The sequence below is a fragment of the Perissodus microlepis genome, chromosome 15 (genome assembly GCF_051167445.1).
Source record: "Perissodus microlepis isolate ML-2025 ecotype Zambia chromosome 15, ASM5116744v1, whole genome shotgun sequence".
Classification (NCBI taxonomy): domain Eukaryota; kingdom Metazoa; phylum Chordata; class Actinopteri; order Cichliformes; family Cichlidae; genus Perissodus; species Perissodus microlepis.
Window position 1 is genome coordinate 37016485 of NC_140475.1, and position 26772 is coordinate 37043256.

Genomic DNA, 26772 nt, shown 5'->3' on the forward strand with positions numbered 1-26772 from the left:
AAAGGATGGAAAATGTTTTTTTTTTCTCACAGTACCTATTCAGAGGAAAATGACAAGATCTTTTTCAGAGTCATGTACCTATATCAAAGATGCTCCTGATAGCCCACCTGCTGTTGCTATGGAAGTAGCGGAGATGTAAATGAACTGGAGTGAACTGGATGGTGGAGAATACAAATGAGGTTGGAATGCTCATTCTCCTGCTGCTCTTTGCCTCTTGTTCTTCTCCCAATATCTTTCTCTGATCCTGTCTCCCTCTCTATGTGCAAGTAGGTTGTAAAGACTAAACCACTTTATTATATTCTGCATATATACATATATATATATAATTTCAAACACCTTAATTATATACAGATGTTTTGGGCTGAATTACAGATGAAACGTCTACACGTGTAACTGCTGCTTGCTACAAAATAAGCTAAAGTTAATATGAAGGAATTCCAGAGAACGTTAATATCTGTCGAGCCAGTGCAATTCTTCTTTACAACGGCCACACAGAGTCTGCAGTCGACCATATCCTGCTGCTTGCAGGATATATGCAATATTTTCTTTCTTCTCCTCCCCTGCATGGACCTGACTTCTTAAGAATACATGCTGTTGTAAAGGATATCTCTGGATTATAGAATCAGCACTGTGGGAAGAGTTTTGACTTAAAGGTTTCTTTTCCTTCGCAGACTCGAAGGAAAAAGGGAGGGGGCTCGGGGGTGCCAGAACCTGGGGGACTCAAGCTGTGGTTCCTGTGGCTCCAAGCTAATGCTATAGGCCACACTTTCCTTTCACCCAAAATCCCCCCAGCAAGCGACCTTGTCGGCTCAGGAGTGCAGAATAATGGCTGGCCGAGCAGCGAAGCTAGCTCATTTACAAGCAGCTGTTTAGCTCTCATCAGAGCAGCGAGGAAAATCAAAGGGCTGCGTTAACGGCAGACGACAAGCATCGGGAGCGTCCCCGTCACACTTCTCATTGGCTCTCGACAGAAAAATTATCTGGTGTGACATCAAAATAATCTCGAGTCCTCTTTTGTGCTCGGAGCACAATGATGACTGAATAGACCTTTTGATCAGCCTCTGCCTAGCCCCTGGACTAACTCTGGAAAAAGTATAACTGGAGTTGCAGAGAGTCATTTTGATTTAAAAACCATTTGCTGGATGCAATATAGCTGTGATGAAAAGCAGACTACTCTCATTTATGCATTAGGGTTGGAGCAAAGAAATACTGAAAAAAATGTATTTCATAGAGAGATACTAAGTTTGGTGTTCTGATTAAATGCAGCCGTTTTGACTGCATGTTCTTTATGTCTGTTATCCGGCTTGATGAGACTACACAGTCTCTACATGGCTGAAAAAGACCCTAATGTCTCCTCGTTTCTGTGAAATAGGAAGACATTTTCGTCATTACCTCTGCTTCAATGACACTCATATCCTAACAGATGGTCACTTTCCGATTGATTTGGCTCATCTGTGAGAAAAATGAATTAAAACATTACGGCAACGAGACGGCGCTTAATCGGCCGCCCTTACATATGGGAGGTTTCTCACAGTTCTTCAGCCTCAGCTTCTGTACGTGCTTAAAGTCATCACAAAGGTTAGTCTGGGTAGTAAAGTGGAAACCCTTAAATAGAGGTTTGTCACTGGCTTAATAAAGTGCTATAACCCATGGAAATAGAGGTGCTATACACCAATCAGAGTCAATTACTAGCATGTTCCAACACCATTTACAGCGTTTACAAGCACATGTCAAAAGGTTAAGTGCTCAGATTTTTTTTAAAGCAAACAGATGTTTTATAATGTTCACTTGTTGACTGGGAAATGCACGACATTTTTAAGGTTTACTGTGGAATTGCATCACATTAAAGAAAGGGTAGAGCCCTGACTGAATGCTTTACGGGAGGATGATGTCAGTAATCCTCGCTCTGCTCCGTGACAGCCGATGACGATGAGCCGGACTGGTCTTCTTGTGGTCGTGGTGGTGGGGTTGATGGCTGACCAGAATTTCTGATTAGAAAGTGTCAACAGGGCCACGATAAGGGCCTGGCCAATAATGTCTCTGCTCCCATCATGTTGCCATGGTGACAGGACTGAGCTTTCCATATTATATCTTTTTTTTTTTGTCTATGTCTTAAACTTTCACTCCCTGCTGTTTAATTAATGGTGAGAATGCTTCAAAAATTCTCCTTCTTCGTGTTTGATTGATATAAATCTATCTTTTAAGAGCCTGTATACATTCGAGTGCACTATCTTAAAGTGAAAGCACATCAAAGCGAGTAAAATAGCATCTCGTATTTTAAGATCTCTGAAGTGCGTGCTATCAGTGACGATGGGGCTGCCGGGCTTCTTTTATGAGCACGTGGCCGCATAGCTCGGAAAAGACACGAGAAAACGAGCACGTCTAAAAACTCTTTCCAGGCGCAGACTTATGATTATGTTTTTCTGTCCGTGAACCATCAGCGTACACTTGGGTGGCGCCATTTTGTCTGCTCAGCAGCCTCTTTGTAGAAAGCTGCGAGGTAAAGAGGTTCCTGAAACATAATATAGCAACAAGTGCCCTCAGCTCCTCCAATTAACTGCTGAGCTCTGTCGGGGTGGGTTTTTAGAACATCAGCAAGAGTGTGCAGGAAAACCAAAATAGATGGTTTACGTAGTCAATATTTTAGCATCCGCCGCGTATTGATATTCTTGACATGTTTTACTGTCACTGTATGGAAAGTAAATAATTTTCATATCATGCATTCGCTGAATAGTTATGCTAATGGCCCCATGAGCAAAATAATGATTACTTTTCTGGCTCATTTGAATAATGAAATCATTTAGTTAAGTGAGACAGTAAGCATTGGATTTGTTTATGTTAGATTCAGTGTGATCATATTATTCTCTTGTAATTGCGACGCGTGATCGATGGTGTTTTGGTTCCTTCATACTATCTATATGAAAACAGACAAAGAGGATTTATTTTCAGGAGTGGCACAAAGCCTCTATTATACAGTAGAAAAGAACCTAAGAAAACATTATTTAAAGTGCACATTTTAGTCTCTCAGCGTAGCAGAGAAATAATTTTTTGTGGGGCCGATCTTGGTCAATACTTATTTAAGTGAAACAGTGACAAATGCGTACGTGAGGATCTCATCCAAAACTGAATAAATGAAATGAAATACTTGTACAAACAACACAACATTACTAACTTAATTGAGAAATAAGGACACCCATCTATTCCACTGACATTTGTTTACAGAACTGTTGTTTGTCCCCCCATATTGATTTATCTTTGTCACCCATCTCCCCATGAACTTAAAATACCATCTGACACCAGAGAGAGGGGAAAAAATCAGCCTCAGGCCTAATCAATTGAGAGAGGCTTTTGGAGGTTGTTTACGATGCTGCTTTTGGTTCATGATGCACAAGCCCAGCTGGTGAATGAAATGAGTTTAGAGGACAGCAATTTTGTCTGAGAACCAGTAATATGAACAAGAAAATTATTTCACAGCGTGTTTTTGTAGAAGTCGTACGGTACTCTTGAGCCTACATTTATCTCGTAGTTGCTCCGGCCGCTGTTTTCCTACTTAAGCGCAGAGACTGCATCAGCTCTAAATCATAAAAAACCAGAAGATTGTAAAGGCCCTGCAGAGTGATTTAAGTGTTTTAACAGTGATCCAGAAACGCAGCGCATCAGTGGGTTTGGCTGTGGATTTGGAGATCAAACTCAGAGGTCTTACACATGGCCAAAAAAACAGAACACTTGGAGCCACAAAGTAGGCCAAGTTTACCGTATCCCACCCAGTCATGCTGATCTGCTGCCCGGTCACCTTTATATTAAGGCAGGGTAGCAAAAATGTGTTAGCTTCAGTTATTGAAATCACGTTTTAAAATGATTTTTATTCCTCATATGCAGAAAAAAAGTGAAAGCTGTCAATTCTTCATTTGATGTGACAACAGCTGACGGAAAAGCAATAGATGAGTTTCCATTACACATCCACCACTTTTGTGACGTGATTTAAGCGTAAAATTGCGATACGGGTTTGAGTGATGTTTTACATAGGCTCTTGTAGTTACTACACATCATATTTCAGTCTTTTGACAAAGCTGGAGTACATTGACACGAACTCAAGATTGGCTGTCAAGTCCTGTTCTTAACATGCTGTGTTTCAGGGTTTTTTTCTCTCAAGCCAACATCTCTGATATATTGTTTATCACCTTAAGCGTTCTTTTTGACTCGAGAGAGAAAGGGGCTGCAAAAATGAAATACAGCCGAAACCTATCATATTTGAAAGCCTTTACTTTTTCATGTCTATTGGTCACATGAGAAAGTTTGCTGTCAAAAAGTGCAAGTGGAGGAAAAAAGATCCTTCCCTGATGATTTTATGCTCCCAAACAAATAAAAGTCTTTTAGTGATAGGCCAGGGCAGCTGCCCTCATCCATACAGATATATCCTTTGTTTACCCCGAGCTCCTCACCGAGCACCTTCAGAAACAGGCCTTTCACCTGATTGGCTCACAAACGATGGATCTGGCAATACAAGCTGACATTTATCTTACTTTGTAAAATACCACAGGAGCATTACGAGGCAAAGCAGAAAAAGCAGAATGCTAATCCCCTGCCACTGTAGCTTTGCCTTTAAATCACACTAAGATAATTGTGTTGGTAATTAATTGATGAATCATTCAGTAGGGTACAATGAACTTAGCCTTTCTTGACCAATTTACTCGGTGGCTTTAAGTAAACAGCTGCCACAATGCCATGTCACACAATGCCTCATGAAGTAATAAAGTGCTTCATAATTCCAAACAACTGCACATATGGATCGCCCGGACTTGTCCAGGAGCCAAACGAATTAGTGCATTAGAAGTGCCGGCGGCGGCGTGCTTTATTTTCTTTTGCAACTGTGAATAAAGCTCATTAAGGAAACGCGTTCTTCGGAAACAAAGCCTTCAACCAAGTTGCATTAACAGCGATGTTTAAAGCACTATAAAGGTGACTGAAACTGTAGTTTTTTTTCAGGCGTGATTCAGAGTCTGCAGAGAAGCATCTGAAAATCATTTTTAGCTCCGCGCCAGGTTTCTTTGATATCTGACATGACATAGCTGCAGGAAGCTGCTCTCGCCAAAAAGACACGCAGTATGTAGAGCGCTATAGTTTATGCAGGTAGTTCACTTTTAGTTTAAATATGGCCTTTGGCATTGTTCGTATTCGCCGAGCCACAATATTGATTTCTTTTCTATTTTTCCTCCCCCCTCACCCTCTCCGACACACACTGAACACACTCACATTCATAAACCTTTTTTTCAGCCTCCCAATAGCCTTGCCTTCGATTGTCAGCACTGGAAAGTGGATTAAATTACACTCATGTTGTCATGCTTGTTGTTCTTTTTCATTTTGGATAGAAAAATGAGCATTGCAAGTAAACCGCAAGTCTCCAGTGATAGACTCTGCAGTGTCAGTCAGTCCCCGTATTGAAGTGAAACACGCGACAACAGCAGAGGAGACAAAGAAGAAAACAGATGGTTAAAAATGTATTTATTTAATTGTTTATGTTAACGTGACATCAGCCTTTAAAGGTAGTTCTTGTGTCGGCATGCTTATGTAGATGGTCACAGGGGGAAACAAGGCTCCAGACATTTAAGCTGACAAACTAGACTTTAATGACAAATATTGATTTCTCTTTTTTTTAGTAGCAGTTAAGGCACGTGGATGACATACTAACACTATTAGCTCCCTGGTGCGGTTTAGATCTGAAATGTTCACTCGGCATACTGATGTATGTCAGAGTTGCAGTCCAGTCTGGGCTTTTACTCTTTAGATTTCTTATTTATATTGATGAAAAGTTACATCTTCTGAATAAAATAAGAGAAAGCGATGTTTGAAGATGCTTCCTTTGTGTATATCCACCTCTGATCTCTTTTGTCTCCTGCCTCCCTCTTCCGCTAAGTCGGCGTAGTTCCATGCTTCGATCCGCACTGATAGAGCTCCTTCTCCTTCTCTTCTCCCTCAGGGTTTAGTCGAGCTGCCCTGCCATTTGGCTTAGTGCGGAGAGAGCTGTCTTGTGAGGGTTACCCCATTGATTTGCGGTGTCCAGGAAGTGATGTCATTATGATCGAAAGCGCCAACTATGGCCGAACGGACGACAAGATCTGCGATGCCGACCCTTTCCAGATGGAGAACATAAACTGCTATCTTCCAGACGCCTACAAGATCATGTCACAAAGGTAACACTGCAGACACCTCCAAATAATAACAGTAATAATAATTAATAAATCTAAAGGTACTTTCCGCTGTCACAGAAGTGAAATGATTGATAAGCATGATAACATTTTCTTTGTCGTGGACTGCTGTTGATCATTTCATTTTGCATGCTTGCCCCTGTTGGCATCCTGTGTTGAGAACAAAAATCCTCCGTATCCCTCGGCTTTGGAGTAAAAGTCACCCAGAACAATAACAGTGTTGCTGTCAGTTGCATAAAAACAGAAAAACGGAATATGAGTGTGTAATAAGATTGCACTACTGAGACAGCCGAAACTGAGCAGAAGAGAATTAGAAATTTCATCAGAACTTGGAATTTTAAATCAATGTGGGCAAACAGCCCAGAGAGAGCAGATTAAAACACAGCCAAAGTCACAGAGTGCAGTAACAAAGCTTCCCATCCATTTCTGCTCTTATATATATACATTTAATATCTGCATTTATGTGATAAAATAAATAAACATTTAAAAATAAATAAAAATGAAAAAAATGTATATGATAAATATTGATTATGATGAAGAGTATTTCTACAGTATAATGTGCATTACTTTTCTAAATGTTCTAAACACTACTTCTACTGTCTGAATTTCCTAAACTTCCTAAATCGTACTGATCTCATGTGTAAAGTTCTGGTAAGTTTAAGAGCAGGCTGTTAGCATGACTCAAAGATGCTCCATAGCTGATATTCACACTCTGGTTGATAGCGTTAACTTTGGCACCCAGTATTGCTTTAGATTGGCACCAAAAAATTGTGTCAGAATTGAATAAATGCACTCAATGAAAAGTGCATGGATACAGTCATTTTTCTGCAGCTGACCTTATTGCATATGTATCTGAATTGAGCTTTCCATTCAGACCGCAAAATTTGGGGTTGACACTTTTAAGATGAAATATACAATTCAACTCACTAAGTTTTGCATTTGTCAATTCACCACCAACTGCCAAAGTCTAATGGCATAAAGTCATGTGTTAACCATTTTGCAGTTCCAAGAACAACAGCGGTGTGGTCTGAGGGAGAGAAGTTTCTCCACTCCTGTTCATTTATCTGCAATACTAGAAGAACACGAGAACATCTGAGGGCAGTCGTTAATGTTTCTGAGGAAACGAAAGGCAACACGCACCAAAGCTGTTTTGAGCCGGGGCTTTAAAAAGTCAACGTGAAACACATAACATATGCATTTAAATGATATTCACTTTTTTCACATTGCAGGTTTGCTGAGTTGCTTTAACAAACACTAACACACCAACAATACAATGAGATGAGTTCATTACCAGTCTGACTGCAGCCTTTAGTCCAATCTGAATTTTAGGCTTTTATGAGACAACAAACAGTAAAAAGATTTAATTCCAATTTTGCAGATGATTCATTATTTGCAGTGTCACAATGCTAACACTGCAGACCAAGTCAGTAATTCCAGTTCATCTTATTATTACGTAACTCTGACCGCGTTATGTCACCAGGGATAAAAGGACATTTCTCAAGGAATTTAGCTCATAAATGTATTTCTGTCCAAGAAGTCAGATAAAATGAGATGATACTACTCATTCCACACTGTAAGCAAATGAATAAAACTTTACATTGAAAAATTAAGCATGTTTTTGTGAGCCTTGCACATTTTAATTTAGTTATTATTTGTATTTATATAAAAATGTTCAGTTTCCCTCACAACGCTCTCATGGAAACAAAGGTTGCTAATAGACAGTTTAATAAATTAACACCACAATGCAAGCTTGAAACCATCTCTGTAGCTGTCATTAAATGCAAAGCTATCGACACGTTCACTGACGCGCACACACTCTTGCAAACTTGGTTCAACCAGGAACGCTGCATACATGAGACCTAATACACGAGACCAGTTGTCACACAGGGATGCCATCGGAGCCAAAGTGCACAGGATGGAATGACATATGACTGCCACAGAGAGAGATATTGGACGGTATGAGAGCGTCAGCAACTCTGGCACGCCGCCTTGGGAAATAAAAAAAATAATGAAATAAAAAAGTAGAGCCCTTGTATTCAGGGAGGTTATTGTCAAGTCCTATTTGATGAAGTCAGATAGCTGACTCACATTGTCTGTCCTGAAAGGCTGCAGGCTGCCTTCTCTCCGCTTGTGGCCATATGTATTACGCTGGCCTCAGCCTCGCTCGTACACAACAGTAAACAGTAAACTGAAGCACAAATACCGACCCAGCAGGAGGCTGACAACAAATCCCAAAAACGCTCTCTACCAGTGTCTCCAGTTCAGACACTGATGTCTGTAGGACTGGGGTTCATTCCTCACATCCTGAGAGTGCCAGAGGCTGAACTTCAGATGTTGTTTTAAATGTGTTTTTAGCACCGTGATGTCGATGCTGTAGTGTTCAAAGAGAGAGCGAGAACTGTCATAAAAGAGGTCTCTGCGAGGGACACAAGTTCAAAATCCACAAAACAGGTACTTTACAAGACCAACGTCTGACAAAACACATAAAGTTCTTTTGAGATCACCATGGAAATGTGAGAACAGATTAGTGAGTCATTATTTATACGAGTGGAAAGCATGGATCGGAGTTTTTATGTAGTCAGTATCATAAAAAGCAAAAAGAGTTCACTGACATGAAAATAGATTCAAGGACAACTTGACAAATGTCCAAGACTGCATATGGGACTAATTACACATTCTTTTTCTCCTGCCCGTTTATTTACAGCAATAGACTGAAATAGGAAGCAAATGTAATGAAAGATTGCCCCTGCTGCCAAAAATAATTATCTTCAAATGGGGAAAAAAGGAACGTGGTGATTGTTTTGCCTGTTTGGAATGCAGTGTTTGTTTCATTGGCATGAGGTCTGAGCCCTCCGTTCCTCCCCGAGTCTAAACTCCGCTGTCTGGCTCCTGCTGAGGCTAGCTCAGCTGAAAACGGTCCCTTTGTTGAACACTCCCCTGCACACACACTGTATGTGGAAAAAACAGGAAAATAGTATTTCCTACTGTACAGCCTACATCAATAAAGGGATTCAAGAACCAAAAATATTTGTTGCCATAATTACTCTGGTCTACTAATTTAAGTGTGTGGGGGGAAATCACATTAGTACTCGTGTGTGGAAAACTGTGTTCACTTTTAAACATCCGAAATTGATGTGGCCCCGAAGTGTGGAGAATTGGATTGAGGCTTCACTGAGTTTGATAGATCCTGTTGGCACTCCAAGTTGTTTTTATATCTGGCTGGCATATTATATTCATGAGCACAATGATTTTATGAAAATAGCCTTAGGACTGTTGTGGCTCAATTAGAACATTCAGCTGCAAGCAATTAGTCGACTCAAGTGGGTGATAATCTGTACAGGAATTTTTCATGTGGACACCTCCCCAGCAGATGTGAAACTGCATGGCAGTACAGTTTGAAATAATTAATTCATTGGTAATAATATTCAGTGATGTGTTTTTTTTTCTTCTTTCTTTTCAGGATTTTAGTTGTTAATGATTACATTTCCTCATCTACGCTGATGATAATGATAATGACTACAAACACATTCTCGCCACACAGATAACATCTACTAAATTAAAACTGTAATTTAGGTGCATTTGAATATTATTTTGTAGTGCGTTTACTTGTGCATGCAACAACCATCTGGTGCTTAGATGTTACTGATCTAAATCTGTCCATCAGTCTCCATCACAGTTCAAGGAATAAGAAAACATGACAGTGAAGCACCTCGACTGATCATCTCCTCCAAAAAAAAAAAGGATATACAATATGAGCAGCTTACATCTATTGATTTCTCTTTGACTAATGAGGTTCACTGTAAGTATTAGATAACAAGGTCATTGATTGCTGTAACATAACATGATTGGTGTCTGTGCATCATGGGTTTTTTTTAAAGAGCGTATCATTGATGAAAATGATCAGTGCAGATACGTCTCTAACAGAGAAGATTAAATTCATCAGCAGGATTAGGGGACAGCATGAGCTGATTATTAATTAATAATTATCATGACAATTATTATTATTACCAGTCCACAACCGTGTATTTGAAATGTTATATTTCATAATGACATATTAAATGCAGCAGATTTTTTACAAATATAACATGTTGTAAAAACATTAACATGCAATTAGCTGCATCTTTGAAGTTGTTGTCAATGAATGTGAAGCAGTTCTGGAGAATAAATGATGCCGCTTACACTATTTATATCAATGTCAGGGGCGGCTCACGAGGCTCTCCGAGGAGCTCCATTGTTGCCGCCTGACAGCACAGCGCCTTGTTCTTCCTCTCTGTATGTATGACGTTAGTGTTTATTTAAAGCGCAGCCGATTAAGATTTCATAAAGATCCAGATTCCGCTTGGACGTTTCACAGGGATGTTCAAAAGTTCATGAGGCATGAAACTGCTCTCCACTCGAAAAATAAAGTGTAGGAACAGTCACCTCATTAGGCTAACAACTGCTAATACCAGTGTTGAATTACATGAAATGTAAGTAGAGAAATAGATTTACCAACACACGTGTCACATCATGTTAGACGGGTGGGGCAACACGCTGGTTTCCCACGTATGAAGTCTGGAGTATGTATTGGAGAATCTGGGCAATGCAGCAAGTGAGGCCTACTACTGTTGATATTAATAGTACTAAAGTACATATGATATGCACTTAGATTCACCAGAGTGTTTAAATTGATATATTTTCTTACAGTTTGGAAATGTTTCCAGTTTTTCAGATAAATTTGATCACTAACACAATAACACTTCTGTAAAAAACAAAAAAACAATTAACACAGAAACACTGAACTACTCGCTATGAGGAATTTTAAGCAGTCAGGAAAGCTCTGAAGTATTAAACAGTTATGACCTGCACACACATTAAAGATAGCCACACTAGCGGTCTGTGAAGTTATCATCAAGGTGGTGGACTGTAACTATGGCTAATATTAAAATGATAACATTAATGTTGGGAGTAGGTAGCAAATTGTATCAGTATGACGGGATGACACAATTATTTGTGTGTAAAAAGTACAATAATCCTTCTGAAGATTGGAGCTGAAAAAAGTCTATTAAAACTAGACAGAAACAGAAGCAGCCTACCTTACCGACTGCATTCAATAACAGAAGTCACCAGAAGCACAACGCTACCTCAGAAAATCTAAAAATGTTGATTTTTTTTTTGTGATTTTGCTCTGCAAACAAAATCTTAAAGTATTGGTCACACAGTCATACTTCCAGTTATATTAACTGGATTTTTTTATTATTTTTTTTGCACGATGTCAGAGAACTTAAAAATAGTTTTGTCACAGAAATATTCTTTTATATTGTTTGTAATTTTTATATATATAAAAAATGATCCCCTGTTATATTAAAAATGTATTATTTTCCTGGGTATCAGTTTGAAAATCAACGACAAAAAAAGCATCAGCTTTTCCTTTTTAGTAGCTAGTAAAGCTTTGAGTTCCCATCTCTTCTTTACAAAACTGATCAAGCTTGAGAATGAACACAGTTAAGTTCCTTTCATTTACTAGAAGTCAGAGCTGCACTGAGAGGTCATATTTGGCCAAAGGAGAACATTAATATTGTTGTTTCTGAAGCTTTCCTGAATTGTTGTCTTTGTACTTGGGTGTTCTAGCTTCGTGTCGTGTCATCTTGTAAAGGTCACATATTGACCAGCAGAATGTCACCGTAGTATTTCTATTGACTTGAGTGGCATGGCGATATACCTTTTCTGGTTTAAAAATCAATAGATGGATGGATGTGAGTCAGACAGCCTTCCCCCTGACTCTTTAAGAGCCTGGAATCCCCCGGGTGAGCTTCATAAATATGGCACAAACACAAGCATATGACAGTAATTATAAGTTTCTGGGACGTCTCACCCGGATATTGGGCTGGATTGTGAGTTGAAAGCGATGCTAATGGTTAATTTCTAACAACCTATTTCCTGCAGCATTATTGGGCCACCCCCTTATAAACTGGTCTATATATACTGATACTGGAGCTGGTTATACTTATAAAGACTATACTGTACACACGTGTGTGTGTGTGTGTGTGTGTGTGTGTGTGTGTGTGTGTGTGTGTGTTTTGTGTCCTGTTCGCACCAGATTTTTTTTCCTTTGCTGCTATTCTCTGGCCTTGGAAATGATTTAATTTTTCAATGGCCTGTCTGCTATCAACAGGCTTGCCTCTTGAGAGAGATGTCTGCCTTGATAATTGTGCCATGAACCTCATCAGCATTTCAGATGAAATGGAGCTAGACGGGTCACTTTGAGTTTAAGAGATGCTAATTTGATTGAAATTCAAACTGGGAGCACCAGGAAGTAGATTGTGCCTTTTTCTGTAATGTGCTCCCCTCACTCATGTCGCTTTTCTCCTCCAGTTACACAGCGATTGTTTTGCTACTGCTGCTGGTGCTACTGTATTTTTTTTATTTTTTTTATTGTGAATTACAAATAGCTGCTTTGGCTTTCAGTGAGTTGAAGGATAGAAAATCGAGAAGTGGGTGCAAAATGATCTGAGATTAAGCAATTAAGGGACATCTTAATGGTAGTCTAAAATAAACCAGTCACATGACCGGCACTTGATGTGACACATGCAAAAATGGTAATAAAAGATTTACTTTCTACACTGCTTTAAAAGTTTTTAATTTAGCTTAGTTTTCCTTTAAATCAGTTTGCAATTTTTCTGATTCAAATTTGAATATAATTAAAATATTTCAACACTTCAGGGCTTTTTCTCCGGTCATCTATTTTTTTTTCTCTTTTAAAGCAAATTTCTTCATTCACACACAGTCTAAATACACATTTTTTGTCGTTTCTTTTATTATTATTAAATATTTAAAGGTTTATCTTCGGTATTACCTCGTGGTGGTTGTGATTAATCTGATGATGAAATGTGTGATGACCAAATCCCCAAATTTCTAATTATGCAGTATATTTCCACATATTTGTCATAAAAGTAAAACTGGAATATAAACGTATAAACTGAAAGCTTGACATGATACAAAGCATAGTTTATTAAAATAGCATAAAAAACAGGCATGTTAGGATTTAAGAAGGCTGTAGACCTCCCACTATGTTTGTTTTTGTATGTTATCATGATTTATTATTAAATGAACATATTATCCTCAAGGCCCATCATTCCTCTGACATGATGTCATAGCAAAAGGTTAAATATGGTGGATACATGGTATCAGCGAGTACTAGCAGTTCACCTTGTTGGTATCTTATTGCGTTCTTTCCCACTGCCCTGAGACGGAGCTCATATTTAAAAGAGATTTACATGAAATCCAAGCAGCACACTCTAATTGTACTGATGTCTGCCTCTCCCAAAAGGTCAGAGATGTGATGGGATTACATTTGGAACACTTCAGTGTGATTAAAAGGCCGGTGGGAGAAATGGAGGCAATCAAAGCAGAATCATGCTCTATCCTGCAGTCGTTTTAGTTTTACATCAAGAAAATTGGTGATCTGATTTTACATTCTGAGACTAATTTAAATACATATTTTCGAGACATTTTCAAATTATTTGTAAGAAAATACCACAAATAAGTAGAGAAATAACTTTTTGATTTAAGCTTCTGACCTCTACTTCTTTTATCTCTTCAGACTTGGCTTTGCTTTGAAATGTATTCATTCATTCATTCTGGAACAAATTTATATATATGTGTATATATTCTAGATATTTTCCCATTCAAAGTATCTGTGGGAAACACCCTGAAGAGGAAGAGAAAGAGCTAGTTTTTATTGGAGTCTGTGACCTCTAACACTTTTTATCTCTTCAGCCTTTTATACACTTTGAAATGTATTATTTACTAATTACTTACTTACTAATTTAATTATGTACGTACTTACTTATTCTCAGCCAACCTATGTTTGATATAAAAGTTTCCTAAAATATGACTGCATCACATACACTCGTCTGTATAGGCACAGCAGGAACAAACAACCCCCAAAAATGAGTAATAATAATAATTATAATTTTGCCTACGAAATAGTATATTTACTATTAACTTCTTTAAGTCTTTTTAAAAGCTAAAACATAAATTGGTAGTCTCTTCACTTTTGCTTCAGTGAAATCCTGCTGAGCAATCAAGATAGTCATAGAAAGTTTAAACTTCTCAAAGAAAGTGGAGGAATGCTTCCTTTGACTTAATAATCATTATGTACATGATTAATTACTATATAGCCTAAGAGTAGTAAAAGATCATACTGTACATGCATTTAATTAGTGTGCACTTTGAGACCTGCGCCTTACCAAATCCAAAATGCTGAACTTTTTATGGGAGGAATTTCAATTACATGCTCTCTCTCAAAATGAGGGTTAGAACTATGCACAGCACAAGTCATTAGGGTTTTTTTTTCTCAATTGGTCTCAGGGGATGCCTGAGGTTTCACTGAGGAGACAGGCATCACAGTCACACAATTCCACAGACGAGGGAGCCCCCTGCTCCGCTGCTCTAAAATCAGGGCAATATATCAGAAAGAGCCATCAACACTTATGTCAACATTGTTTCATGAGAAATATGAGAATTTTTTGTGTTTATGTCCTGTCGTTTCACGCATTTGCCTGAGTGATGATGGCAGGCCGGTGTCTCATTAGTGTCACACATTTTATTTTTGAATTAATTCTTTTTCATACCCGTAACATAAAGTATGCATTCATTTCCCAGTCTCGTTGGTATCTGATAGATAAAGCACGGTGATTTATATTGCTCCTGCATGAGATGCTTATGCATGAGCAAAGGAAAAACAATCATCAAAGTGACCATATAACATATGGAAACTGCTACAGACTCGAGAAATATTAGCCACAAAAACAAGCAGCATATTATGGTCCCAGCATGAGGTGCATGTTTTAATTTCAAAACAGTCATTCATTTCCATAAATACAACTATAATATGCTGATATTTTCATCTGTTATCACTCACGGAGGTCATTAATAAAGTGAAATGCCCCTTGAAATCTGCACTAAACACAGATGCACACAGATGTGGAAACAAATGTGTGTTTATGCTGATTTGCTCTGTAATAAAATGTGCTGTATTAAAATTGCCAAAAGGAAAAAGAAGGAAAAAAAAACCATTTGTGCTTCTCAGTCACAATAAGGAGGTGTTCTCTATCAAAAACATTTATAAACATTTATGAACTCTTTCAGTCAGCATGATTTTTAGAAATGCAGAGGAACATGAATGAGCGATGTCTAATTATGTTCCCTTCTGTTGTTCCGACTTTCTGTTCTGGACACAGTTGTGTGTTGTAAATCTCAGTCCCTGCATGCATTCCTGATACTCAGCTAAAACTCTGTAGGTTTGTTTTTAAGCAAAAACTAAAGCGGCACCAGTTTCCAGCCCCAACGTCAATTCATCACTGTGCCCCTCAACAGTAAGCAACTCTGTTCCACTGAGATACCTAATAATATATTAATAACATTTGGACACAGAGCAGCGATTACGTCTCCAGCCCAAAACAAAAGCAAAACCCAAAGCACAATACGGTGCAACCAGTAATACATTTTCCAATGATCTGCTGTAAATGGGCGCACTGGTCTGTGATAAGAAGAAACAAATATTATCTCTGGTCTCTGCTAAATCAGCAGAACAGGGTTATCGATCCGGCTCCTCACATTGCCAATAGAATTTTAAGTCCCCTTGGAAGCAAAGACGGCTAGCTCAGGGTATTGATGTCATTATCATGATTTCAGTGTAGCGAGATGGTGGTCTCCTACAACTCCCTGAACCTCAGAAGATCCTCTCCAGGTGTTAAAGGCAGTGACTGAAATGTACTTCTGACACTACTGTAAGGGCTGTTGAAATTATAAACAAGATATCTAATATTATTATTATTATTATTTTTAAGAAATGAAACATTTCATATTGTCTGGTCTTGTGGGATCTACAATTTCAGATGCTGCAGTTATTATTAATGAGACCTTTGATGGCATTTTGGGTGCCTCATGAAGCTACTCAGCATGTAGGCCCATTCAGAGGAAGCTCAATCAATAAGTCAGGACATTTGAGTGAAACACACAGAGACTGTTTATCCTGTGCAAAACTCACCCCACCAAAGACCAGTGTGGGGGGTAAAGATCACATGAGGTTCCTGTGCAGTAGTCCAGTACTGTATTTACAGTGAGCCACAGTCAGCGACAACATTAAAACTAGTGCCACATAATGTGCGGTTCCCTCTTCTGCTAACAAAACAAAATGGAATCACAGGGCTATCCTGCGGGATCCGGATCTTAGGATCCCGGGGGTTCTAGAATGGGGCGTCCTTGGATTGGGCTTGTTGTGGTGCACTGGATTGGGGTCTGGAGGATATGAAGGCAGTGCTGCTCCCATGGGTCATGTTCCCAGAGCCATTACTGAGCATTCAAGGTGACTTTATTTATACCCATAGGTAAATATGCTTTACAGCAAAATGATAGCATTTGGCATCCGTTCACAAAACACACACAGCTATTTAAACCTGACAGACACATATTAGGTAATTAGACAAGATGAATCCAATCAAAAAACAGTTGTTATTAAGTTAGCATGTTCCCCGTTACCGGGGACTTCTGTGGTCCAATGATCCCCGAGGGTCGTTGTCATGTTCCTCGAGCTGCAACTGAGCAATTTTACGGTGTGATTTAGCACATTTTTTCTAAGGGAGTTCTGTTGCTATGGTGACATCCTAACAACGTTTTGTCTGGTACGTGTCAAAGTCAGTCCTTGCATTGCATTGCCGGTATGTGTCATGGATATTGACTTTGACACATACCAGCGATGCAATGCAAGGGCTGTAAAGTTGATCATTGTATTGTTAATTTTATTTACCTACCATTTAGTTTTTTAATTTTTTTGGCTGATAGCTGCATCTGACAGTGTTTCCTCCCACAAAGTTTCAACTGCATGCAAGCAGCTTGACATTTAACAAACCACAACACATGCAGAAGTTAGTTTGATGTATGATGACAACTCCCTCCAAACTGCACTCTGTTGGCAGATTAACAACAACGGAGGAGTTCAGATGACTTCAAGTTGACAGACAGCACGGCTAACAAGCTGTAGCTAGCTAGAGGTGTTTATAAAAAGGTGTGCATGTGTAGACGGGGCCTCGCTTGTGTTATCATAGGTCATCTGCCTTAAAGGCGCAAAGAGAGATGTCTTCAACCAGGACATGTGATGCGGGGGCATGATATCTCACACTGTATGTGTTGTACTGAGTCCGAAGGGGAACTCTGTATTTAGTTCAGTGCTGACCAGCTTTTTACCAGACAGGTGATGCTGTGTTATGTTAAGGGACTAAAAATATAAGAGAGGCTTCTGGATTTTTCCTTGACATATACACATTCAGACAGATTATCCACTCTCTAAAAGAAATACAGCACAAAACACAAAAGACCTCTTTTATATGAACCTGATGGCAAAGATCCAACAGACATGTACAGAGTGAAAAGCAATGGAACTGGTCATATCTTTATTGCTCGCAGATTCAATAGCATGGCTACATCTTGCTGAGCGTTACTCTTTTTATTTCTTTGTTGATAGAATTTGAATATTGCCCAGCCTGAACATGAGTTAAGAGCCGTTGAAAAGAACCGGCACACAGCGTTTTAATATTTATGCTTTTATTTCCTTCGGTTTGTCTCGATACACGCTTAATCACCCAGGGAAGGAAATCCCAGACAGCTGATCCTGTCCCTGTCAAACTGAGAACGCTACATCCAGATGAACATAGTCAACTTTCTGGGATTTCCTTCAGTTGCCGAGTTTGCTTGAGACTGGATGAATTTGAACAAAGCAGTGAATGTTTCTTTCCTGTGTTTTCTCTCGTCAGATGCAACAATCGGACCCAGTGCATTGTAATCACGGGTTCAGATGTCTTCCCCGACCCCTGCCCAGGGACCTACAAATACCTGGAGGTCCAGTATGAGTGTGTTCCCTACAGTAAGTATGGCCCTTCTGTCATGAATTGTAAACTCTCCCTTTTCTCTCTCCCGACACCCCTTCCCCATCGTTCCCCCCCTTCCTCCTTGCCCTCTGTCTCTCCTCCTGTGTTGTACCATATTCTGTCCCATTTCTTCCAGACAGTCTCCTTTCTTTGTCTGCAACACTCTTCCAACACCCTATTTCTCCTTCTCTTCTTCCATCTGTGTCACTGTGAACTTTTCATGAAATATGACCTGTAAAACCCTTTGGTCCTCTTCCACACGGCCCTTATTATTGATGTGCTCACTGTGTTTCCAGCAGATCGACAAGCCTGGTTATGAGGTAGCAGACTTGAGGGAAGGCAGAGGAAGTCATGCTGACTCTCCTTAATAGCAAGACAGTGTTTCATTACTCAAGTCTTGTACGGAGAAGTCTATCAGGCATAAGCACAGCTCACCTTGATGGCTTAATATACATTCGCACAACAGGTGTTGAAATATGTTAACAGATGTTTCATTATGTAACAGAACAAAATAGCTCCACTCATAAGTCAACAAGCTAATATTTCATGTAAAGAGATAGCGTTAACATTTTGTCTGTTCCTCTGGTGTTAAAATATTCATTGCCATTCAGCTTCCAAACAATCTTTAGATTGCCCTTTGTATTAAAATTCTCCTTTGTCCTTTAAGCTGCCATGTTCATTTGCAATTCGTGAAGGAAATTCCCCCGTGTAACCTTTACAAACTGATTAATGACAAAGATTTAGATGAATTGCCAGAATCACTAATCAGGTGGAACTGAAATAATTAGAGTCGGGGTGACGGGACAATAGTATTTGGCAGCTCTTGTAGATCCAAATGAGTGTTTTGCACACTGATGTCTTTGGATGTGTTGCAGTCTTGATTCAGCTCAAAACAGAAATGAAATAGAAATCTAAATAAAACACCTGTATTCTGTTTCTCCTTAACACATCTGTTCAACGCTGCTCATTACCAGTAAACCTGCTTAAGCTGTTCCCCTTAGTGTTGAATTGGAATGCATTAGTGAACATCATTAGATGGTGAAACTCATTACAACTTAAAGGTTAACCTCTCTGAGGCTTTGAGGACCTGTAATTAAACATGGAATAAGCAGTAATGGGCATTCAAGTCCAACTTACTGAGGAAAGACGAATCCTGGAGGTCCTACCTCAGACTGCACTCAACTGCTACCTTCTTTCTTTTTTTTTGGGGGGGGGGGGGGGGGGGGTTAGAGAGGCTAGGGGGAGCTCAACTTATAGTCAAGCAACGTATTGATTCTACGTCTTGCTGTGATACCGCAAACTTTAATAGTAGGATTAACCTCAAGGTGCACTCGCATCCACCCGCTGTTATGATTGTCTTTTGCCTTCACATCTCGCAGAGGAAACAGTCTAGGCTGCTAGTGTGGTGGTGAAAAATAAACTTCTGACCAAGGACTCTCAGCCCTAGAAAAGTCTGTCTAACCAATGAAAATAAAAACAAGTCCTCACTCTAAACAGTTTCAAACATGCATGTCTGTAGCCCCATCTTTTTGCTTCTCAAGGTCCATGCCCAACCAGAATAGGACCAAGAACACAGAATGTATCCTATCGCAACTGCCCTGGTAAGTGTATAGTGTTCTCCCAGTCTGATTCAGTCCACACAAGCCCAGTCCAGCCTTTCCTATTCAACCCCTACTGTAAACAGTGATAGACTTTGATTTATAGGAAAGTTGCCTGTTTTGTTGTTCTCCTGTAACCAATCCTCTGTCTCCTCAGCCCTCAGCAAAAAAAATAATATTAATCCATGCATCTCATTTTGTAGAGTCAGACTAATGCAGATTGAATAGATCATATGCCAAATAGAGAGGTTCATGATTAACAACATTTCAGCAGTCCAGAAGCTTAGGAACCCCCGGATTTGCAGACTTGAGTAGATGTTTTTCAAAAGAACACTTGAAATCCCCATTAAGCTGATCAGCAAGGGGACCAAAGACAGTGTCCTCGTTTAGCCCGGTAACTACCACCCCTCAAAATCTCACTGTCCCCAAGAAACACAAGTAGCAGTTACACAACAGAAGACTTAAAATGTTGTTTTTTTTCTCACCAGCTGAATGTATTTAATCCATTCGGTCTATTTTCCAAGTCTTTGCATAATTACACTTCTGTGCAAGCAGCGTGTGCAATGACTTGCCTACATTCCAACCATTTTCATCCTTTGGCTTTATAATTTGGTTCTTGTCATGAACTGCCCTCATTAGTAGCATTAGCTTCATATTCCAGCCAAGGATGTAAATTTTGTCTTCACCTGGCACTGAGTCACCCTTTGAATTGGCTCCAGTAATTGCTTGAATCAGGCAACATAAAAGCCACGATGTTTCTTTATTAAGATTGTTCTATGCAAGCAATTTCGAATCGGTGGGAAAAAAAGAGAATGATTCCTTCTCTATTCTTACTTGTAAAACTACAGAGTCGTGCCAGTTGGCATAAGCAGGCCTCATTGCTAATATTTTCATTTTCATCACCTATTAGTACAGGTAAACCCCTCAGCTCCGAGTGACAGTGTTGGCCAGAACAGGAAAAATAGGATAAAAAAAATACAGCATGAGCATCGAGTCCTCTTTGATGGTTTTGTTTAGCCCCCTCACACCTCCCACCCCTTCCTTTTTCTTGAGTATATTTAATGTAATGCTTCAATTCAACACCAGGATACCTAACTGAGTTGACAGCAGACATGTGTTCACAAAATAATAGAAAGCCAGATTATTAACCGGGGTTATTTAATTACAAGTACTTCTTAAAAAGCAAGAATTCCCTAGAAAAGAAAAGAATGTAGTTTCCTGGGTTAAATGTGGATTCGAATGTGTCTCATGCTTGTTTTAATGTTGCTGTATATAAACTGACTTAATTTCTTCCCTTCCCCTGTGCAATCTGCAGGAAACCTCCTGGGTATCTGACTCACTCTCTTCATCCACTGACCGATTTCTGATCACACTGATTGCTATTTCTATTTTTACATTTCTACTTACATCATCAGGTCTTCGGTCATGTGTTCTCCCTTTCTTTCCAGATTTCTTTCACCCGTGTCTCTCCATCTGCTTCTCACCTCTTCTATTTTGTGTGGCTGAGGCAGCTTCTGAGAACTGTTGTTAGTTTGTTTGATTCCTATCCATGTGAGATCTCTTAGTTAGGTGCAGCACACTTGAATTTCTTCTGCAGAATGGAGTGCATTCATTTGTGGATCCTTTTGAATCGCAAGTTTCATAGATTTTTTTTTTCTTTTTTGCCACAGAAGCCAAGATCAGACTCAACAGTTTGTGACGGATTCAAATTTTAATGTGAACATGTATACAAAAGGAGTGTTGCAGGCCTCGGATCACGTTAAGGCTTTTTGTGAAAAACAGACAGTCACAAACACATAGGAATGCAGATTGAAGGGCACAAGATCAGAGGTGTGCAGAAATAATCATTGAATCAGTGAAGTAAAGTACGAGTGCACTTCAAACACTCCACACATAGATATTACTTTGTTGTTGACTCTTCATAAAAGTTCAAATTAAAAGAAATAAAACTCACTTAAATAAGAGTACCATTTGATAAATACGAGGTTCCTTAACTCCACCCAAAAAAGCCAAAGACATAACTAATTTAAATTTTTGCTGATTTCCACTTCAAGGTTTTCTCATTGTTCTCTGAGAGCTGCTGAAGTTTTGAGGTCTCATTCTAACTACTTGACACATCAGGACATAATAGTGAGCGCTGAATTTGAAGTTTGATCTTGGAGGATAAATTAAGGTCCAAAACACAATTTAAAAAAACAAAACGACACTGAAACCGTGTGCTCGAACACTATAAGCTGCTCGGTCTCTTGGTCACAGCTCATGATGTGAAGAAGCAGTTAAAATAAAATCTAATTTTCTTTACCTTGAATTTCAGATCAGCCAAATTTAAGTCAGGTTTTTGCCTTTTAAGGGCAGAGCGGCAGAATTGTTTTGATATCTCACTCATAGTTTTTCTCTCGTTCATGTACAAATACCACTGACTGGATTTCCAGTGTACATTCAACACAAACAGATTACTGCCGTACTGTCTTGAATTGTCCAGTCTGATCTAGGCTTTAGATGTACCTTGCTTATATACTGCTCTCTCTCTATATATATATATTTTTTCCATTATTGTATTGTTGCAGTTCAGAATTAGAAGCCACTCACTTGCAATCCATATGGAATTCTTTTTTTTTTTTTTAAGTTTTAGTGAAATGTGAAATGTTTTATCGGCTATTGACATCTCAGTTTAATGGACTGAATAATGCTTATTAGCACAAGTGCATTCAGAGTGCCTTGTTTGAATGCGCTCATGATGGCTAATTTATAGCAGACTCGTATGGACACAAAAACATCTATTCAGATTGCGCACGCTCTTATGGAACATAAAATTAAATACATTTTTCCACAGTGAGTGCACGAGAGGTATATTCATGCATTTTGCTCCAACAATTTACAGTGATTACCTGCTCCCTTGGTCTGCAATGAACTTATTTGTGCATGGCTTCATCTTTTTAAAAGTGAAAATAATGATATAAATGTTACATGGAGACTTTTGTATTGTATTTTTCCCACAACATTAAAATTGGAACTTTATTATATTAAACCTGCTTTAATTGAATAACACGATGTAATCAATTACACTGCTCAAAAAAACCCACTTAAATCGCACATAGAAAAGCTTTTTTTTTATAAAATGTGTAATTCATAAACCCTTTGCAGGGAAGGTTCAAAATTATACCACCAATCAAAGTTTCAAATTGAAATTAGAGGCTGCTTCAACTGGTGTCATAGTGTGGCTCAGTAATGTGTGTGGCCACTGCGTGTCTGGATGCACTTCTGATAATACCCAAGTGTGCTCCGGGTGAGATAGCAGACGGTGACCTGGCAGATCTCCTTCTAGACCTGGATCATTTCATCAGTGACATCCGAGACAGTCTGGGTGCTCCCAGAGGTTCTCAGTTGGATTCAGGTCTGGGGAAATGAAGGCCAGTCAATGGCATTGATGCCTCTGTCATCCAGGAATTACCTATACACTAGAAGAACCCACAGCAACAGCATAAGGTCTGACAGTGGGTCTGAGGATTTCATCCTGGTACCTAACAGTGATCAGCTGTTTAGCATGTGGAGGTCTGTGCAGCTGTCCAAGGATATGCCTCCCCAGTCCATCACTGACCCACTGCTAAGCACTCATGCTCAGTGCTACTGCAGGCAGCATAACACTGACCAAGGCATCTCCAGATTCTTTCACATCTGTCATTTGTACTCAGTGTGAAGCTGCTCTCATGGCGTGTCAGCGGAGAACACGCCAATTCTGATGTTCACTGGTGAATGCCAATCAAGCTGCACTGTGCACACCAAAGGCAGGCACACCAAAGGACGTCAGCCCCTAGTCCCGTATTCATGGTGTGTGACCGTTTGGTATTCGTATTAATAGCCCACTGGGGTCATTTTGTAGGGCTGGGATTGGGGAGGCCCTGTCCAGTTCTCATAACATACGCTCCTACAGGAACCTGAATGTGCTGCATGGAGCATCTCGTGATAACAGTGTTGACAAGGACGCTAGCAAAAAGCAAAAGTAGAGAAACGTGGTTCAGGAAGGACATGGAGAGTAATGGTCTGTGGCCACCACCTGCTAAACTGTTGTCATGTTGTTGCCTCTCCGGTGTGCCTGTTGTAGCTTTCATTGCACCAAAGCAGGTGAAATGGATTGCTCCCTAAATTGTACCTTTTTTTGAGCAGTGTATTTGTATAACTTTCCACAAAAAGGAAATAATTAATCTTGATTGAGTTTTGGTGGTGAGTGGATTTAAGGGAATGACAAGTCACACTCTAGAAAGTATAGTGTGATCTGTCCAACTGTAAGACAGGGTTTCAGTTTCTTTGAGTGACAAAAATGTGACTTTTACTTTATGCAAATTTTTACCATATTTCTAACTAAAGAGAGATTTTTCTGAAATGGTTAGAGTCGTGGATATAAAACTGAACGTATGTTAATAACAATTTTCTCACTTGACAGTGGAAAAAAAATCCACCCACCACTTTGCGTCAATTAGTCACAACGCCAAATGTGACCACACAGTTTTTGGTGCTCTAATCTAACCCTTTTTCTGAGACAGGACTTTGACGTCTGTCTGTCATCTTTCTCACAACTTTCCTGTTTCTAATAGGTGTACCCGTCTTGTTCCATGTCTCATAACGTGTTTCTGCATATGTAATCGTGGCGATGACACTTAATTCATATTAATCTGTTTTTTTCCCTTGCACCCCTTTCATTCTCTCTTCCAACGCTTAAAATAGAAGTGGAGCAAAAAGGTAAATAACAGACACGACCCAAACCCTAGCTCCTTGTTTTGTGGCATCTAGTTGTCAGTTACCTATTTTCCGATGGTGGCCTCTAGAAACCCATTGCAGACGTTATCGTCAGAACCTCCGCACCCCCCAACTGTAACGTTAGCAGCCAGTGTAGTGCTACAAGGGAAGTAAAGCTGGCCATATAAAGACGGTACACAAGCAGCCAAAAGATGTAAATGGGGGAATATTGGCTGCAGTCCATAGGGGCATCCTCTTCTCATTCTCCCTGGGTGCTTTGCTACTCAGCAGAATCTCATATTGCTTGGCTTCTAAACCCTTTTCCATAGCATGCCATGGTAACAGTGTTTCCTGGCCTTCTTTTCAAGCTTTTGCTATCAACTGTCCCTTTTCTCTTCAAGATCCCTACCCTTCTCACTGTTTTCCCCATTATTCTCACCAGACCACTTGCTGCTCTTTTCTCCGTTGATTCTTATGCCTCCTTTACCTCAGACAACAACCAAAAACACCTCAAGAGACCCTTTCAAAGAAAAGAAACCAAACATTTTTTATTACTTTTCAATTTGAATGATTGTGATATTTGCACCACTTCGTAATGACGAGCCTCTCAGGTATACACCATTAGAATAGGTGGTGTAACTGAGACATCAGAGTATACACATTTTGCAGACTCCGTTGACTCCTGCTCTGTCATAACCTCTCCCGTCTGTTGCCAAGTGACTTTAGTTGGCTGCATACTTTTATTTACAGGACCAATTGTTATGTTAAGTTTTGTTTCTGTTATGTTTTCCCCTCATTTGTGTTTTACTCAACAGTTAATGTCTATGAGGCCAGTCTTCTTTTCGTTTCCGACTACTACATATTTAAACATTATGCTTAATAACTTTTCTATTTCTTTGTATTTTTTCTTTCTATGCACAAAACGTCCTTATATTGGCTATAGATGTTAGTTGTGTTTTGGCCACTCGTTGATATGTGTTTGTCCCCACTCTTATTGGACAACCTGTAAAACAAAATGAAGAAATTAGCTATTAAATCAGCTATTTAAGCGTGTATATATATATATATATGTATATGCTTTTCACATTTTAACCTTTCTGCTTCTCATTCTACTCTTTCTCCATTGCTAGTTTTTCTTTGTCCTGGGACTCTGAAAGCTGTCGGTGAACCTTCCTTTATATTTGAAGCGGAGCAGCAAGCTGGAGCCTGGTGCAAAGACCCACTGCAAGCCGGCGACAAAATCTACTTCATGCCTTGGACTCCGTACCGAACAGACACTCTAATCGAGTACTCCTCCTTGGATGACTTTCAAAATGCCCGTCAAACCATCACCTACAAGCTGCCGCACCGGGTGGATGGGACTGGATTTGTGGTCTACGACGGGGCGGTGTTTTTCAACAAGGAGCGTACCCGAAACATCGTGAAGTTTGACCTGCGGACTCGAATCAAAAGCGGTGAGGCGATCATCAACAACGCCAACTACCACGACACGTCACCCTACAAGTGGGGAGGAAAAACAGACATTGACCTGGCGGTGGATGAGAACGGGCTGTGGGTGATTTATGCCACAGAGCAGAACAATGGTATGATGGTGATCAGCCAGCTGAACCCCTACACGCTACGATTTGAAGCTACCTGGGAAACGACCTATGACAAGCGCTCAGCCTCCAATGCCTTCATGGTCTGTGGAGTACTCTATGTGGTCCGCTCCACCTACGAAGACAATGAAAGTGAAGTCAGCAAGAGCCTGATTGATTATATTTACAATACCAAACAGAACCGTGGGGAATACGTTGATATCCACTTTCCCAACCAGTATCAGTACATTGCAGCTGTGGATTATAATCCGCGAGATAACCAGCTCTATGTGTGGAATAACTTTTACATCCTGAGGTACAACTTGGAGTTTGGCCTGCCTGATCCGGCACATGGTAAGAAACCGTCGCCCCAATCATTTCTCCTGCAGACAATAGTGTTAAATTGCATTGCTGAGATTGTGATTTTAGTTCCTGTCAAGTGCACTTTTATATTCCTCTGCTATCCCCATCTATGTATCAAGTGTCACAGCTGACTGATTTTTAATTTAGAATCTAATATGTGCTAGATATGTTATGGGAAGCTTTGGAGTGTAGGAAAGCATTGAAGTGAGCGGGGCTCTGTGGTAAACAACACCTCGAAGCCAGTTACCATATCATAAGGGATCAGTATCATGGGGATTTGGGAGGTTTACCATCCGGGCGTTCCCTGAGTCCCTGGTGCTAAGGCTCCAGGGACCCCTGCTAGCATATTCCTTTCTTTTTTTTTTTTTGAGAGTGAGTAAGACAG

At 39.7% G+C, this 26772-nt stretch overlaps 1 protein-coding gene across 29 annotated transcripts in view; it reads left to right on the forward strand.

Annotated features, from left to right (window-relative positions):
• Positions 1 to 26772, forward strand: part of adgrl2a (adhesion G protein-coupled receptor L2a) — an 89823-nt gene that overhangs the window by 29195 nt on the left and 33856 nt on the right. For 22 of the 29 annotated variants that reach the window (XM_084954164.1, XM_084954169.1, XM_084954171.1 and 19 more), the window contains exons 3-7: positions 5978 to 6191; positions 18002 to 18111; positions 19657 to 19716; positions 24436 to 24450; positions 25578 to 26378. In XM_084954164.1, coding sequence (XP_084810290.1) covers positions 5978 to 6191; positions 18002 to 18111; positions 19657 to 19716; positions 24436 to 24450; positions 25578 to 26378 — 1200 coding nt within the window. The remainder of the gene's footprint in view (positions 1 to 5977; positions 6192 to 18001; positions 18112 to 19656; positions 19717 to 24435; positions 24451 to 25577; positions 26379 to 26772) is intronic. The other 7 variants (XM_084954157.1, XM_084954174.1, XM_084954177.1 and 4 more) reach the window with 2 other exon arrangements.